This window comes from Drosophila novamexicana, unplaced genomic scaffold (genome assembly GCF_003285875.2).
Source record: "Drosophila novamexicana strain 15010-1031.04,08,12 unplaced genomic scaffold, DnovRS2.1 tig00000689-arrow-pilon, whole genome shotgun sequence".
Classification (NCBI taxonomy): Eukaryota; Metazoa; Arthropoda; class Insecta; order Diptera; family Drosophilidae; genus Drosophila; species Drosophila novamexicana.
In genome coordinates this window covers 17,831-34,609 of record NW_020824818.1, presented here as the reverse complement: position 1 = coordinate 34,609, position 16,779 = coordinate 17,831, and the positions used below count along the sequence as shown (strand labels likewise).

Below are 16,779 nucleotides of genomic sequence, written 5' to 3'. Positions count from 1 at the left end.
ACTTGAGCCCAGGTTTAGAGATTTCAAATTTTGCATGTTGATCCTTCTAGTGGCTGAGCAGTACCAGTTTGTTTTAAATGATCAATAACTTTTCTCGTTTCCAAGAAATCGATAAAAATCGATATCGAAATCAAATTTCAAGAGCTAGAGTCAGCAGCTTTTAAACGTAGCTTCTCGTATACATTATACAGATGAAATGTTTTTCACAATTTCCTAGTTTTTCAATTCCGACTTTTGTAGTCTACTTCATTGTCTACTTACCTGACCTATCCTAACTTAAAATGTATTATAAATATATAAAGATGAAGAGATTAAGGAAAATTTGTTGTCAATTAAGATCAGCTTTCGAATAAGCCCCGACCTGTGCTATATTCTGAACCTGGCGATGTTAAATCATTACGAATTGGGAACAATTTACGGGCCAATGGGTTCAAATCGAATCATTGGTTTGTGGATATAGAAAACTTGGACCGGGAATCGAGCTAGGGGAAATATTATGGCCTTTCCAGATCGATTCAGCTAGTTGTACTGATCAAGAATTGATCTAAGTTTCATTTGGCTGTGGCAAATATTTTAATAGGTTTAAAATTGTATGCATGATATTTGTTTCGGATCTGTCGCAATTCGATAATAATATATTTCGAATATACACGTGCTGATGCACACATAACACTTGGTTTAATTGTTAAGTATGTGGAACATGAATCGAATTGCATATTGCGTTCAAAAGAGCTGGGAATGGAATTCTCGATGCTGTACGTGAAAGACGCTTCCAAGATGCGCATTCGACTAGTTCTTGTACTCGCGCACATTCAGTTCATTTTAATAGGCATATATGCCCATCCATATAGATTGACCCTCTACAGGACCAAGACCCCCTCCTACGTGATGCGCGGATCAATGGACACGCCAGTCAAGCCAGTGGACTATTGTCAAAAAGGACTCTGCCCGAAAGGAGAACGTCACATTTGCTGTAAAAACGAGTTTGTAAGTTGTCCGCCGTCGAACCCGAGCCGCATATTCAAATTGCAATTGTTTCATGCAAGTGGGGCGACAACTGTCCCAAACCGCGCGAGGGCGTCAACATGGAAAGGTACCGGACTACCATTCTGGACCATCATAATAATCTACGGAATCGTATGCACATGAAAATGAATCATTTGCCATCAGCGATAAAACTTCGCCATCTTCGGTGGGACGAAGAACTCTCCGTAGTGGCCATGCGGGTTACAAATTATTGCAACAATATTACGGGCAGTAATTGTGTGAATATTCCACGTTTCTTGAACGTGGCTCAAAGCTCCTACACCAATCGGTACGTGAATAGAAACATACCAAATTTGCTGTCTATGATATTAGTTAACTTTTGGTCAGATAGATATTATACATTTAACGCTTCTTATGTACACTCATTCCCGGAAAATGCCTCGAAAGAAGATCAGATATTTGCCAATATGATAAATCAGAGGGTTGATAAATTGGGTTGCGGCATGTTACTTCATGCCGACGTTGGCAATAACATATTTCATTTCACCTGTTTGTATAATGAAAAAATCAAGCCTGGACAACAATTGTATGAAATAAAGCCATAACAATCTATTTCAAAAGTATCTATTTAAATGATACTCAACCGATTAGGCTGCCATATTTAGTTGCAAAAGAGAAAAGTGATAAAGCTTTAACGGAGCCGGGAAATTCCAGTACATTCGGCTAATCATAAATCAAGAAAATCTAGAAAAAGGACAAGCACGAGGTTTGTATGAAAGATCCATTGGGAAATTTGACAGGGAATGCACATTTGGGAACTGCCAACGATTCCTAATTCACCTAATTCGACGCAACCTCAGACCCCAGACATAAAAAAAAAACAAAGCTGAATATGTTAACTAACAGGTGTACCGAAGCTGTTGAGAGACGGATAACCTCCGATTTTTTATTTAAGAGGAGCTTTCGCTTAAGAGGAGGGTCTCGAAGATGCCGATAGTTCCATTGAAAAAAATATATTTTAGAGGAGTATCAGAGGAATTGATGGGATCAATAATAAATGAACTCTGCGCGAACGTTGTCGACCAGTCCTCCGATGAATATCTGCCAGGATAAAAGGATAAAGTAGCTCATTGCATACGCTAGGAATCCCAGAAGGAAAACCCCAAGTTTATTAGTGGGTTTTCGTTCCCGTGTTGATATCAAGGGATTCGGTTATGTTTTATCCATTTTCGATTGACGCAACAGCGGCTTGTAAAAAGGTTTAATGAACATATTTTTTTCATATTCTATGATAACATTTCCAATGAATATATTTCGGTTCCGCATCTCCGATTCTCTTCACGAAGAAATGACCTAATGACATTTAAATATGATATCTATTACACTATCTATATTACATTTTATACATATTACGAATTCTTGATCAGTGTAGCTTTATGTAAAAATCGATAACATAGAATGGGGAAATTAAAGAATTGATAAAAGTCTATTTTTAGCATATAATTTCTGCCCAACAACAGCAGCAACAGCAGTCGGCGCCGACGTAGCTGTTATATGCAGCACAGGCACATGCGGTCGACGCTGGCAGCGCAGAATGCAGAGAAATAGCAAAAGCAGCGTAAGTGCGGCGCCGACGCGCCGTCAACGTCGCCAGCAGCAATAATGACGCTGGTTTTTAGCATAATGCAAAAACAGCAAGCAGTGCACTGGCCATTTTATAACGGTAAGTGCGCGCTCTATACTCTGTTCTCTCTACCTCTCTCTCTCTCTCTCTTACTCGAAAAGTGTTTGGCTTTTAGTGCACGGCTAATTTCCTTCCTTTTTATTGGCGTACAAAAATGTATTGCATACTTTTAGAAAAATTGTATTTATGTTTACATAGAAAACAGAATGGTAGCGGGCGACGGCGTGAAGAAGGCTTCTCTGACCCGTTCAGATATATATATATATATATAGTTTGAACATTCCGCACGGTCTTTTGTCTGACCTCAAATAACTCTCTGTTTCAAAGCAATCAATATCAAACTTTGTATAGGTCCGTATTATTATGTTAGACTCGGCCGAGTTGAAATTTTATGGATATAGATGATAATTATTTTATTATTATAAATCATAATGATGGTGATTATGTGATTATACGAATACTCTATGGCACAATAAGATCTAATGCACAAAATGTAATTACAAGTTATTAAAGAAAATATTAGAAAACGTTTTTGTACGCTTAGGGTATCTCTAAGTCGGGCACGCTCGACTAGAGCACTCTTGCTTATATATGTGTCTTGGCGAAATCGTGCAGTTATTTATTGTATTCAATTGCATATAAACCAGACTCTTTTTTGTTTTTTTTTACATAAATTTCCAAATTGTGAGTAGTTGTTTTAGATAGACTCTTGAATTGTTTCATGAAGTCGGGTACTTAATTTCATCCGAGAAATGGGCCAAGAGCTGCCGGGTCATGTTCAAGTATGTTGCAAGGGCTGCAGTTGACACCAACTTATAAACTGATTTTCCCTTCGACTTGACATTATTCGAACGTTGCTGGAAGGCACCTCCTTATCCAACTTAACCACCTCGTTCTCCATAACGCTTTAATTTGAGGTTGAGAGGTTGCCTCTTGTAATAAGGTAAGGCAAATTTAAGCGCAGTCATTCGACAAACATCGACAAGGACTTAGTCGAGCTGAGTTACTCATAAATCCTGCCTGCCTTTCTGGCAGTAGGCAAAGCTATTTTAGCTCAACTCGCAGTTGGCCAGAACTTTATTTGGTTATTTTAAGTTAATAGCCGGCTCGAACTCTAGTTTTTGAATTTAAACAAACTAGTTGTTCTTTCGAGCCAACATAATTGGAGAGCTCTCCAGCATACTTTTTCAGGGCTTAAATTCTTTTGTAACTTTAACTAAACTTGTTCTAGTTTGGGTGTGGAAAGTCCTCCTTTGGATTAAGCGTGTGTGAAACTGAACCATTTCATTGGCGACTGATGATAGCACTGTGTGGCCTTTGCTCCTGGCTGTTGACGTGCCACATGCCTCTCATAGAGGCTTCTGCTTATTCCTGGTTGGCTTTATGGCTTGAACATTTTCCATAATAAGACGAGTGCTTATTTTAGCTTCTGCAGCTGCTTCTGCTTACCCATTTTGGATTATGCCAACACTTTTATGGCATGTCCTATGAAGATTCTCAAGCATACCTTTCTCTGGAAACTGTGCCCCGCCCCAACCCACCTGAACGGCAGAAGAAGTGTAGCTGTGCGTCTGTCAGCCAGTCTTCAATCTCTTTTGTGCCTCGCATTTCAGCTTTTCTGGCACACGAGCCACAAACTGCTAATTTGGTTTGATGTATTGCCCCAGAGACATCCATCAGCAGTTGAAGCCAAAACTGACGCTGACGCTGACGCAGACGTTCTCTCTCGGAGCTACACATTCAACAATGTTTTGGAGGGCCAAAACGTGTCTCGACTGTCTGGGACAACAATTGTTTATGGAATATTTTGAGTAGATATTTTCCGGCTTCCTACTCTTTGAGCTTGCATTCGGAGAATGTTTGCTACTTGCTGGTATTTATATTTTCCAGACGAAAGGAGGATTTATGCTGATCTAATCTAAAAGCTATATATACTAATTTTGGCAGATAGGCTATCATATAATATTATATTATAATCGACATTCAGATTTACAAAATCTGAGATGCTTTAGACCTATGCCCTGAAGTTGTCAAAAGCAGAAGAAGGTACTTCAAAAAGTATATTCCATATGTATATCAAAGGAAGCAGGCAGCTCGACGTTGCGCTTAGGGTATCTCTAATGTCGGCACTCCCGACTATTTTTATTTGCAACAAATCCGAGTTTTAAGCTTATTTGAAAAGTGCTTGAAGCCGCACTGTCAAATTACGACATGCTGCTGAATAGAAGATGAGTCGGATAAAGACCCTTTCCCTTTTTCTAGTCTCTTTGCAGCGGAATGTAGGAGGACAACAACCACAGTGTTCCTCCAGTCTTCTGCTTTGAAGATGTGTCGCCATTGTCGTCGTCTGTGGCCGCGATGTCACCGCGAACGGAAGCCATGAATCACACTTGCAGCTTAGCATTCCTGCGCTGCGGATGCCTTTGTGGTGGTGGTCTCCGCTGGCAACGGACACGGACCTGGCGCAGTTCTTGCCAATTTTTGACTGAATTTTTGGAATATCACAGAGCAGCGCAGAACAACGGGCATGGACGTGGAATAATTAACTGACGAGTGGATTGTGAATTACCTAGGATTACTTTACTCAAACAGATTAACGCTACTTCGCTTTTTTAACAACAAAAAATATGCCGGACTAGAGTATACTACGTGAACAGGTTTATTATGAACTTTCGCTCATGCATCTTTTGGATTTTCTGAAAAGTGTACAACACTTTTCCAAATGAACTTGAGGACAGATCTAAGCTTGAGTCCGATTGGGAGGTAGATCCAACAGGTACACACAAGTTCTTCCTCAGCTTCATCTTACCCCTAATTAATAAAATAAATAAAACATTTCAATTTTGTAGCTATTGTGGTTCACCAATCAGGAGAAAAGGTCATGTACGCAGAGTTCATAGAAACCAGAGACACAATTTAGTATGTAGGTCAGTTTTAAATGCATTGACCGAAGGGTGGGAATGGGGGGAATAGAAAAGTGTCCCCTTTGGTTGCATAGAAGGAAATTTGATTATTTGTCACGGCAACTGGTTAAAAGGTATCCACTCGACGACGCAGAAGTGTTCCAGCCTGTTCCTTATTGTAGCTCGTCACAAATGCTTTTTCGATTACACTTTCGTTGCCGCAGTATGCATTTTAATTAGCGTTAATAAAAATGCAGCAGCTGCTGTCGACTGGCAACAGCCACTGTCTCCTGTGCGCCGGGCACTGACGACCTCCTTAATGGCATTATCAGCTCTGCTCAGCTTCATCTGCTCCTGTGGTGCATTTAATTAATGTCATTATGCAAATTTAAGCGACCGAACAGCAATTTCTTTTTCTCCCAAAATTGTATATAATACTTTGTTTAAACTCGGCCTGGGCCGTTGTTGTATCCATTAATATAAGTTTGCCAGTTGCGGAAGAATCCCAAATAACCCAATTCTATATAAATAACCAGCAGTACGAGTGTTTTAGTGTGCCCGACTAAGAGATACCTTTTTCTCATTGTTTCAGGATTTAAATAAGAAAATAACTTAATTTCAGTTTGATTGCGTATTTATGTTCAGCAAGAAAGGGATACGCTTTGACTATTTTAAGTAAGCCAAAAATGCTAGGGTATAAGATAGTCTGCCTTCTGCGCCAAGTTATTTTTTGCAAATGTAGTTCGTGCGAGCAGACAGAAAAAATCAATACACTCTATTTGACATTGCGAACAGGGTATAGCCATGACAATAACTCGAAAGACTAGAAAATGAATGAATAGAAATGAATACATGACTCGCAATCCGCGTCCGTACATCAATCATACGCCCCTCCGGCTTACAGGAACGTATTCAGCAGTGTGATATATGAGCCGGTTGTGCTAAGTATCTGCAAGCGAGATAATACAGAGTGAAACAACTTTACACTTTTCCAGATAATCGGGCCTTACCGAGCTGAAGGCCGGCAGCGAAGGCGTAAAAAACGGCACAGCAATTGTTTTTGCCCACTGCGAGCGTCGCAATATCATTAAAATCATTTTCCTGGTCCTCGCATCGCATTTGTACCACGCAACGTCGTAGAGCGTGTCGGCCACAGCCAGGCTCTATGGGAAATAGACAGGTTAATGGGGCAGAGGGACAAGCAGGGGAGCGGAGGGGCAGTTGCTGCATCTTTCTCGTGTAATTACAATTTAGCTCAAGTGCAGCTTGTCTGTGGATATAATTTTCTTGCCTATGAACAGGCGGTTGGGCCTAAATATCCTTGGCAACATGTGCCATATTTTTGATATACTTACCTGAGGCTTATTCGACTCTGCTTTTACCGATCGTTCTAATGACAAGATAATCCCCTCCAGCAGACCTCATAAGTGCAGGCAGGCAGACCAGCGGACGGACGGACAAAATGATTGCGACTCAGCTGGTCGTCATAATTATCGCACCCTCTAGTTATAATATGCAAATTACTAACACTTTCGCTGACGTGATTGCCGCCGTAGCAATAGAGGAAGAGCTGCGTCAGGGCGGCAATGGTGTAGCAGATGTAGGTTAAGCCGCTGAACGAGGAGGTGTTCTGTCAACGGGCCAGTCCGGCGAGTCCGACGGGTCCGGCGGGTTGGTCGAGTTGTTCGTGAAAGGAAAATGTGAAAGAGCTGTCAATAATGGCACAATAAGGATAGTCGGGAGTGCCCGACTGGATGATGCACTTAGGGGTTAAATAAGACAGCAACGATTCAAGGCTTAAAACAGAGTCAAAAGTTTCTTCATTTTGTGGCGGAAAGGGTATATAGGTTCATTAAATAAAATATTCTAGCTCTGAATAGAATATATATTTCGCATGCTAGCTTCTGTTGTTGTGTCCGAGATCGACGCATTTTCAATGAAGGAGAGAAGGACCTGGCTAAATACATTTGCACAATACAATAATACTAGTTTTATACATTTCCAATAGGTTTCGGCTAATCAAATTAGTTTGTAAATATCGTTTATCCTATCAAAAAATCCCAGCTGGGCTACAGACTGAAGTCGCTTTCACATTCAAGAATTTAAATTGGAAATTCCAAATAGAAACAGTAAGTCGACCTAATGGGAAACTTTTAATGGACACTGTGGACTTACCAGCATAATGTCCAAAATGGTCGAGCAGAGAACGAAGGCTGCGGACAGGAAATGCATCAACACGATGACGGTGAATTGGCGCGTCAGGTCCGTGCTGAGATCGATAATCGTATTATGGCGATCGATAATACTGACCAGCCGGGTCCGGATCGCAGCATTTGTTGCAGGCGTAAAAAACTCCTCTGCACGGATTTGTGTGAGAGGGCAAGCATTATAAAAAGGCATTGGCATCGAATACACCAGCCGCCTACCTTTATCCAGATCAACGAAAATGGAGCGTATATCCTGCTGTATGATCCAAAACACGCCGCTTATATACATGCAGCTGCACACGAAGAAACCGTCAATAAAGCTGAAGGCGAAGACCGTGCAGGCACCAGAAGCCGTCAGCAGCAAATAGCTGAGTGGAAAGAGCGGACTCTGCGTGGCCCAGTCGGGTAGTCTGTGAATGGAAACTAAACTAATTAATGGGGGATTATTAAAAGAAATTTAAAAAAATATAAAGAATTTACTTAAAATAATATACGAAGCTAATCAAAATATATGAATATATGTTTCGAAAATGTTTGGGTTAAAACATATATTATTAAAGGAATTAATCTATTTGAAAACAAGATTTGTATCAATTTAATTAGCTTGTGTAAAGTTAAATTTGATTTTTAATTAATTAATTTGTAAGCCGTGAACCTATTGAATGTGCGTATATATTTTTGGAATGTATATATATTTTTGCTCAGCATCAACAGCCGAGTCCATCTGGCTATATCAGTCTCTCTGTCCGCATCGATCTGGGCAATTAGAGCTTGAGACGTGAAATGTCTTCTCTCGCGAAGATTAGGAATCAGGCAGATTAGATTTCAACTCACATTATATTGAAGGGCAGCTCCACCTGACCTGGCAACTCCCGAAGCCAGCGGTACAGGCCCATGATCAACGGCTGGACATTGAAGGCGGTGTTGGTTATGGAGCCCGAGCTAACCAAGAGTAGACTGAGGCGATTCGCGATTGTGGATAGGCCAACCAGCATTCGTTGGGCCTCGTCGCTTCTGGTGGCGCACAGTAGGCCACGTAGGCGCTCCACGAATCCGAACCACTGGCGATGGTACATAAAGAATATGCTCAGCTTGAGGACACACACGGCCTTTGTGCTGCCGGGACAGAAGGCCTCCAGAGCGCTAACTAGGTTGTTAAGATTAGCAAAGCCGTAAAGATTCTCGCCACATGCACCAATCAAGATGACCAGGAAACTAAACGCGTAGAGCAGATTCTTATCCCAACTACGCTTGTCTTCTGGCCAAATACCCAGGATTAGTCCAGAGAAGCGAGGAACCCGATAAAAGCTCTGCACAATAGCCGGTTCGGGGCCGTCAATCATTTTTTCAAGTATATATTTATATATATATATATATATCTATCTATCTAGTGAATATCGATCACGCTCAGTCGAGACACAGTCCAAAAATGTCAGCTTGCTTTTAGCTTTTATACGCTTCGAGCTAATTGTCTGGCGTCTGCTGTCAATGTCTTTGATTGGGCATTGGGTATGGCAGGACATGTTTTGCTTGGACTTTGGGCAAAAGTTTTAATTGTTTTTCGTTTGCTCTCTTCGCTTCTCTAGCTCCCTTCATGACCTGAAACACGCCCCTTTTTTACTGGGGACTGCCTACCAGCTCGCATTTTATAACATCTGCCTCCTTGACCAATATATAATTATTAATTGTGTCTGTTGCTGTGATTTAAAAACTTTTCTGTTGTCCAACAAGGCACAAACACGATACATTTAATAAACGTTTCAATCGCAAAGTTTTTCATTCATATTGTAATCGGTTTTTAATTGTGATACCACACGGCCGATTATAGCTTCTAATAAATACTTCTAAAAATGCTTTACAGCCATTGCTAGTATGGCATGTAAGCGAGTCCTCTGCAAATCAGCACGTCTACATATATCTAGCCATTTCTCCTAGCCATTTCGCCTGCCTGAAGGCAGCCAGAAGAAGGCACTAGCCGAGCATATCTAGCCCTGACTTCTTTGTGTCCATCTGCGAAAACGCGACGATCTCAAAGCCTATAAGAGCAGGAGCAGGTCAAGTTTCTCGCATAGTTTGCAGGTAAAGTTAAGTTATACATTCTCATTAAACTGAAACAAGCGTCTTTTAGTTGGGAGTGCCCGACTAGAAGACACTCTGAATCAAGCGGCGAGGTACTCTCGAAAACATGCTGGCTTTTTTCTATAGGAAAAGTATCCTTGAATAGCTAAGGTCTTTCTAGTCCAATTATAATAAAATGTTCATGTTCATAAACATATCCACAAAATGTGTGTAAATGCCAACGGTCAAGACTCTGCTTTAAAAATGAGTTATTTGGTTCTAAAGTCCTGGAACTATAAGGGAAGCAAAAACGCAGCCTTACCATAAATTGCCTATTTGATCTACAAAGAAGATTCGAATGTACTATGCTGGTCTATCTGAAACTTCAACGAAGTGGATAATTTAGTGCGGGTCGAACAAATAATTTCTGTCAATTTCCCAACAACGAATACACACATTAATTTACTACTGCCTGCATTGTGTGGGGCATTATATAAGACCGCAATCCAACCTACAATTTAGCAGTACTGAAATGCTGCTACATTTACCTGTCACTTAACCTAGACGACATTATGTCCGAACGGACCGTAACTAATCCCGCACAGACTCAGCAACAATTCAGTTTGTGAATCAATGTGACACACACCTGCAAGTACACAGTCTGAGCCTGCAGTATGTGGCACAGAAAGCACCGAGCATGCAAAACTTGTGCCACATCAGCGCATGGCAAGTGTCTGTCAACATCTGACTGTCAGTGCTCCCCCCTAGCTGCCGCTCCGCCCCCCCTGAATCACTCATTGACGCACACACTGTAAATATAAAGTGCCCATCCATGATAATCATAAAGCGAACCTAAGAATGCCTGTAATAACAACTTTGGTTACAAATCAAGGAGCAAATATAGTTTTTTGATTATATTAAATTTTTAATGCGTATTTATATAGTTTACGTACAAGTCGTGATATCTATTTTAGTTTGAATCATACGTAAGCGCCTTGTACGCCGGATGGGAGGCATCCCTCCAGCCGAACCTGTCACTGGGATGCTCACGCCTGCCCTGATGGAATCCTTGCTTCAGCTGCTGTGCCTGTTAATGCGATCCCGTACGCTTGGAAGTCCCAGGTCCCTTTGTTGCGCACAAGTTTGCACTCGCCCTGAAGGTGCACCCCATACGTGCAGCTAGAACAATTATATACTCGTGTAATTAAAGTTCAGGCTCGGCGTGCTGTTGGGCTTTGATGCGGTAAGTGCAACCACCTGAAACTGTGAGTAAAAACTATTTTAAGTTATTTCTATTCAAACAGTGCCGAAGTTTATTTACCTGCTAGTTCAGGTATACGTGTATAAATATGCTATTTTAAAATGAAGAATTCATGCAATTTCAACTTGTGTCGTTGTATTTTTAACAGCTGCATTTCCGTTTCCGTTTATCGGCCTGACAGCCGTTGTCCCTAATGTAACCAGCAATTGCCGAGACCCTCTCGGCTGCCATCCTTATCCCTGCCATAAATTGTAACTTGAATGCAATATTTTGTTCAAGGACCCGACGCCTTCATGCATCATCGTCGCAGCAGCGTGCCACTGAATTATGCGCCAATAAATTTGTTATTTCCACATGCAGCAACATTATTTCGTGAACCGCAGCTGTTCTCTACTTGGCAGCCATGTGCTAATTTAGTCTACTGTTTAACAAAATATTAGTTAGTCAAAACCGTGTGTGCACTCGCATTATGCACGACACTGACAGGGACAATTGGGCGCAACAGGGCGTATGCTTGACGCGAATGGACGCCGTTAAGCTAATTGCCTAATTAGGAGCTGTTGACTGTGCAAGGGAGGTATAAGACGATCCCATCTTAGATTTGCCGACTTTTCTATTTAATTGAAGGCGGCGCAATATTGTGCCACGTTGGTTTGTTGTTAAATCCCAAAAGGACTTATGGGTAAATACTCATATCACAGTTGGGACTTCTTATGCAATGGCAACTGGACCGCTTTTTATGGATGGTGTGATTTAAAAGGCTGGCTTTAAAAACTGTTAAGGCAACCCACGTGAAAGTTATCACTTGGCAGTAAATGTAGAAAACGCAGCGTGGATCCGCATGTTCATGTATCCACATAAGCATAAACAGGCGAACACATGTGCGACAATAAAATGCAGTTAGCGATTCGTGCGGAGAAACTACAGACATTTGTCCTGTTTGCCGCTTCTTGCCCACTTGGTGGTACATCCAGACTTCTGCCCGAAAATGGGGGCGCATAAGCTAACAGAACCACAATGAACGTGGCAATGGGTTTCCCATTTGAAAGCAACATTTGCCCAAACAAGCGAAGGCAACAAACTACAGCAGCAGCAGCAGCAGGTCCTGCTGCAGGAGTGAAAACGCAATTGAAAAATGCCACAGTTTGCATAAATCAGCGGAAAAGCGCCAAAGCGGCTCGCAAACCAACCGAACCAGGCACAACTGCTTCCTAGCCAACCGGGCAAACATGGCCAAGCGTGCTGTAAACATGGTCAACACCAGCTCAGGGCAAATATAATTTACTGATAATACGATTGGCAATCAAGAGGCCCATGTGAGCAGCTCGAATAGTTGCTCCTTTTTTTGATGCATCGCCAGTGAGAACGGGCCAGCTTGTTTGTCTGTCAGTTGGTTTAATAATTGTGAGGTGCTGAGGTGGAGCTGACGGAACCACAAAAGTTTAATCAACGATATCTAGGTAGATGCATTGTAGATGCATATACAACGATAAAGAATGCTCGAGGCTTGAGTGCCCTGCTTGGAGATACCCAAAACCGGGCACCTAGCTGAATTCGCAAATATAAATTTAAAACTCCCATTTGGAGTGCCTACACGGGTTATTAAATTATAATTAATCAAAAAGATTATAAATATAAATATTATAATTATTAAACAATAATATAAAAACGTACCAAGACATTCATTTGTTAAATGTTTCAATTCGTTTAACAGAAGAATAAACTAACAAGTAAGAGGCTCTCGTCGGGAACTCCCGACTAGAGGATACCCTGAACCCTCTTCTTCCAACATCAAATGCATATATATATTCTATTTTAGAAGCTATATGTCAAGTTTGGTGACACTAGCTCTTATTATTTACCAAAATTGCCCAAAAATATGATATCGATATCGATTTTTATCGATTGCTTGGAAACGGAGTAAGTTATCGATTATTGGAAGTCGTTTTGGAACGACATACCTCCGCGCGGAGTTATGTCGTTTTGGAACGTCATATCTCCGCGCGGAGTTATGTCGTTTTGGAACGTCATATCTCCCGCGGGGAGTTATGTCGTTTTGGAACGTCATATCTCCCGCGGGGAGTTATGTCGTTTTGGAACGTCATATCTCCCGCGGGGAGTTATGTCGTTTTGGAACGTCATATCTCCCGCGTGGAGTTGTCGTTTTGGAACGTCATATCTCCGCGCGGAGCTATTACCCGAGAGCTTTTACCCGGGGTAGATTCAAATATCAAAACTTTTTTGAATATTTTTTTGAAAATCTCGGGTAAATATAATCTGATTTTAAAATATGATACCTTTTTGAATTCGTACGGATCCCTACTATCATATGGCATTCACAGAAATTAAAAATTTATGGGTTGAAATGAGTTGTTGACCAAAAAACGTTTCGTTTGTAAAATCAACCTTTTTTGATCATTTTTTTAGACTATCTCGGCCAAATAATCTCAGATTTTGGAATTTTATACTATTTTTGACTCGTAAGGATCAGTACTATCAATTGGCATCAGAAAAATAAAAATCTAAATTTTGACCCAAATCTACCAAAAAGCAAGGGGTTACATCACGTTCAGGGTATAAAAAAAAACTAAAACAAGTTAACTTAGCTTACAGCATACTTTGGGTACAAGCCCAATGAATAACAATGGATCGTCCCTGCACCACGGGACAGTAAGGAAACAATCCAAAAGAATAAAAAACACAATAAGTTTCCTATAACGAAAACGTAAACCGATAAACAAATAAATACAAATACTGCACTTGCAGTATAAAACAAACCAAAGTAAAGAAAAGAAAATATATAATCTTACACTATCTAATATAGACACATTATCAAGTATGGACACATTATTACCTATTTATCCGATATGGATTCCCTTGTGACCTGCGCTTTTGTTTGAGTTGAGTTTGAGTTGCCAAAGTTATCTCCCTGAAGATGAATAGCAGATTGGACTCTGTGTTTTGGTGGTTTAAGCCAGTCACTAAGTTAAGTTAAGTTAGTTATTAGATTGAACTGCAAACATGGAAAAGAACAAAGTGAACTAAAGTAATCGGCCTATTGTACAATTTGGCTTTGGACACATTATTACCTATTTATCCGATATGGGTTCCCTTGTGACCTGCGCTTTTAATTCCGTTGTAGCTCTTTAAGTTTGAGTTGCCGCTCTTGTATTTGAGTCAGGGTCGGTGCCAGAGGCAATTCTAACGAGCTCTGCATGTTGCCTTCCCGAGGATTATGTAAGCACAAAGTACGCATGACTGCATTGAAAGCATCAATATTATTCTTAAGACACTTGCGGGTCCGCTCCGCATGCTCCTCAAGTTGAGTACAATGGTCTCGCAGTGAATTATTGCCAACATCTAATATCTGGGCGTAGGCTTGGTAGCTCCTATTTTGTTGACACAAGCAGTTTTGCAGTTCTTTTTTGGAATTGTTTCTTCGCCATATTTCAATGCAGATGCAACCCATTCTCTGATCAAGCTGTGTAGACTCCTGACTCAGCGCACAAAGCTGCTGCTGGTGAAAATTAAGCTGACTCTGCAGGTCGGCTTCTTCCTTGAACACGAGGCGTAGCTGTTGCTCTATTGAATTAGTCAGTTGTGCCTGTTCGGCCAGTTCAATTTCCGTATTCTGTAGATCCTGCTGCAGAGTAACGATGTCCTTGGCGCTCGACAATTCATCCGGAGCATCGCTTGTACTACGTGTGTTCTTACGAAAATCAAAATCGCATATGAAAACTTCATTCCCCGTCGGTGCAAGGTCCAAAAGAAAGTCCAATATCAGCATCAAGTGGTGCACAGACGCGTTGGGCACCAATAAACAAGATTTGTTTATTTTGTGTGGATATTTTAGCAGCTGCATCGCTTTAATCGTCTGCTCAATGTAATTTTCTTTATCCAATGGCTGCAGCCGAACGCCAGTAAACGCCAGCAAATGGCTGAGAATGCGCACAAGCTCGTTCACGTTCATTTTTTGAATGCCCCGCTTTGAGATCGAATTAAAAGCAGTTATTTGCTCGATGTAGACCAAAAAGCGCTCCTCCATTTTCTTCATGGCATCTTTGTTAAAGTCTAACTTACGCCTCGGTAGGCGACCATTTTCCCTGTGAGGCATAGGAAACTCATTCGATTTCGATACAGATGTCACGGTACATTTGGAGGTCGATGCCGAACGAGCGTTTGTGTGAAGAGGCGACTGCAATAGTTCCCTTGTGCGTCGAGGTTCTGAATAAAGGGTCTTGGACATTGGTCCCATTAAATTAGCGCATTTCGTAATATTTATTGTGGGAGCAGGAAGATGCCTCTTTAGCTGTCCTTTATTGGATACGGAATTCGGGAGTTGCTTCGCGTGCAACGGCGACTTCAAGAGTTCCTTAGTGGTGCGTGGTTCTGTGAGACACCTGTAACACAATCTCGTAATGCTGTTTGGCTTCAAACATATATATAAAAGTACATACCGCAAATAAATGTTGGGACTGGCGGCCTCCATCACTGTTTTATAAACTCGTTCAGGTTATTCAAATGTCAGCACTTTTATTATTTATATTGCGTCAATCAGCGCTCTTCTCACTGACGCCAAATAATATTTGGACACACCGGGCATGCAGCACGCAGTGTTGCCAGATATTCAAATAAATATTCGATAATATATGAATATTATCGAGTACGCAACGTCAATAAATATTTAAAAAGAAAACCTATCGAATTTGGTATCCAAGCAAAGTTACTTGTTTTGACTAATTCAAATTGAATTCAATTGTTTTAACTTATTTTCCTGTTGTAGTTTATTTTATTTAAAAGTCAACTCAAGAAAACTGAAAAAAAAAACTCTCATGGCTCCCAGAGCTGACACAATTGTCTCAGGTACTGCAAATACTAGAAACTTAAAATCTTAAATATTTATTCTCCTAAACCATACGCAATTTAAATTGCATCCTTTCATTTTGGGTATATCTTCCCATTTTGAAAACGCTGATAAAAATCGACTTTGACACCGAGTCTGATCCTGAACACTTTGTTCTACTGGCACTTTCGAGTAGAGTTCTCTAATCTGCCTTGGCAAATTATAAAATGGTTTAAAAACATTGTTAAATTAGCTATTTTCTGACAATATTTGAATAACTGTGCTACATTTTGATGCACATACACGCACTTATGATCTAAAATTAATCTTTACAACGATTTGTTGTTGGTGGAGAAGAATTTCCGGTAGACAATTTCGCATATCACTAAATAATTTTGCATTTATTTTATATAATACAGTACATGTTGCATTAAACTAATTAAATATATATTGTTTATATATATAATCATATAATTTATAAACTTTATACGCCTTCATTACATAACTTTCGCTTACACAACTACATTTATGTAGTTGTTCTCAAATTGCATTTAGTTTGCAAACATACCCGAGTTTACAGCTGGATTTTTGCTCTAAATTTGTTAACAACAATTATTGCTATTTTATGAATTTAAGTGTGCCGTTACAATTTTTGAAATATAACATGTTTAGTTTCTTGTAAGAGTTGTTCCTTATTTCTTGTGTGTTGTGTTGCTATGTGCTAAATGATTGCTTTACAAGTTAAAAATCTTTATCTATGCATTCATAAACATCTGCACTTCTCAATATTCAACTGATGGCCAAATAAATATTTGTTTGAATTATGACAACAGCAA

At 40.4% G+C, this 16,779-nt stretch overlaps 3 protein-coding genes and 1 long non-coding RNA gene across 7 annotated transcripts; 2 read left to right on the top strand and 2 right to left on the bottom strand.

Annotated features, from left to right (window-relative positions):
• Nucleotides 1–752: 752 nt before the first annotated feature.
• LOC115763243 (venom allergen 3) lies at nucleotides 753–1,599 on the top strand. 2 transcript variants are annotated; one of them, XM_030705722.1, is made up of 3 exons: nucleotides 753–987; nucleotides 1,047–1,315; nucleotides 1,379–1,599. In XM_030705722.1, exons 1-3 carry the CDS (start codon nucleotides 778–780, stop codon nucleotides 1,590–1,592), a joined length of 693 nt encoding a protein of 230 aa, XP_030561582.1. In that variant the 5' UTR covers nucleotides 753–777; the 3' UTR covers nucleotides 1,593–1,599. The 2 variants fall into 2 exon arrangements, with proteins under 2 accessions (XP_030561582.1, XP_030561581.1); XM_030705721.1 differs by having other exon boundaries at nucleotides 1,047–1,599.
• A 1,791-nt stretch (nucleotides 1,600–3,390) lies between these two features.
• On the top strand, nucleotides 3,391–5,512 carry LOC115763245. Its single transcript, XR_004017889.1, has 2 exons — nucleotides 3,391–4,045; nucleotides 4,107–5,512. It is a non-coding gene; the product is annotated as an uncharacterized LOC115763245 (long non-coding RNA).
• Nucleotides 5,513–6,339: 827 nt separating this feature from the next.
• Nucleotides 6,340–9,124, bottom strand: LOC115763181 (odorant receptor 22c). Its single transcript, XM_030705639.1, has 6 exons — nucleotides 8,616–9,124; nucleotides 7,990–8,191; nucleotides 7,750–7,929; nucleotides 7,103–7,204; nucleotides 6,585–6,737; nucleotides 6,340–6,523 (listed from the first exon to the last, which is right to left on the bottom strand). Exons 1-6 carry the CDS (start codon nucleotides 9,122–9,124, stop codon nucleotides 6,473–6,475), a joined length of 1,197 nt encoding a protein of 398 aa, XP_030561499.1. The 3' UTR covers nucleotides 6,340–6,472.
• Nucleotides 9,125–10,803: 1,679 nt separating this feature from the next.
• LOC115763237 lies at nucleotides 10,804–15,832 on the bottom strand. 3 transcript variants are annotated; one of them, XR_004017888.1, is made up of 4 exons: nucleotides 15,558–15,831; nucleotides 14,190–15,500; nucleotides 13,955–14,113; nucleotides 10,804–11,102 (listed from the first exon to the last, which is right to left on the bottom strand). XR_004017888.1 is itself a non-coding variant. In XM_030705714.1 (3 exons), the coding sequence occupies exons 1-2, from the start codon at nucleotides 15,587–15,589 to the stop codon at nucleotides 14,228–14,230; spliced, it is 1,305 nt and encodes a 434-aa protein (XP_030561574.1). In that variant the 5' UTR covers nucleotides 15,590–15,832; the 3' UTR covers nucleotides 13,923–14,081; nucleotides 14,190–14,227. The 3 variants fall into 3 exon arrangements, 2 of the variants coding, with proteins under 2 accessions (XP_030561574.1, XP_030561573.1); XM_030705714.1 differs by lacking the exon at nucleotides 10,804–11,102 and having other exon boundaries at nucleotides 13,923–14,081; nucleotides 15,558–15,832; XM_030705713.1 differs by lacking the exon at nucleotides 10,804–11,102 and having other exon boundaries at nucleotides 13,923–14,113.
• Between the last annotated feature and the right edge of the window lie 947 nt (nucleotides 15,833–16,779).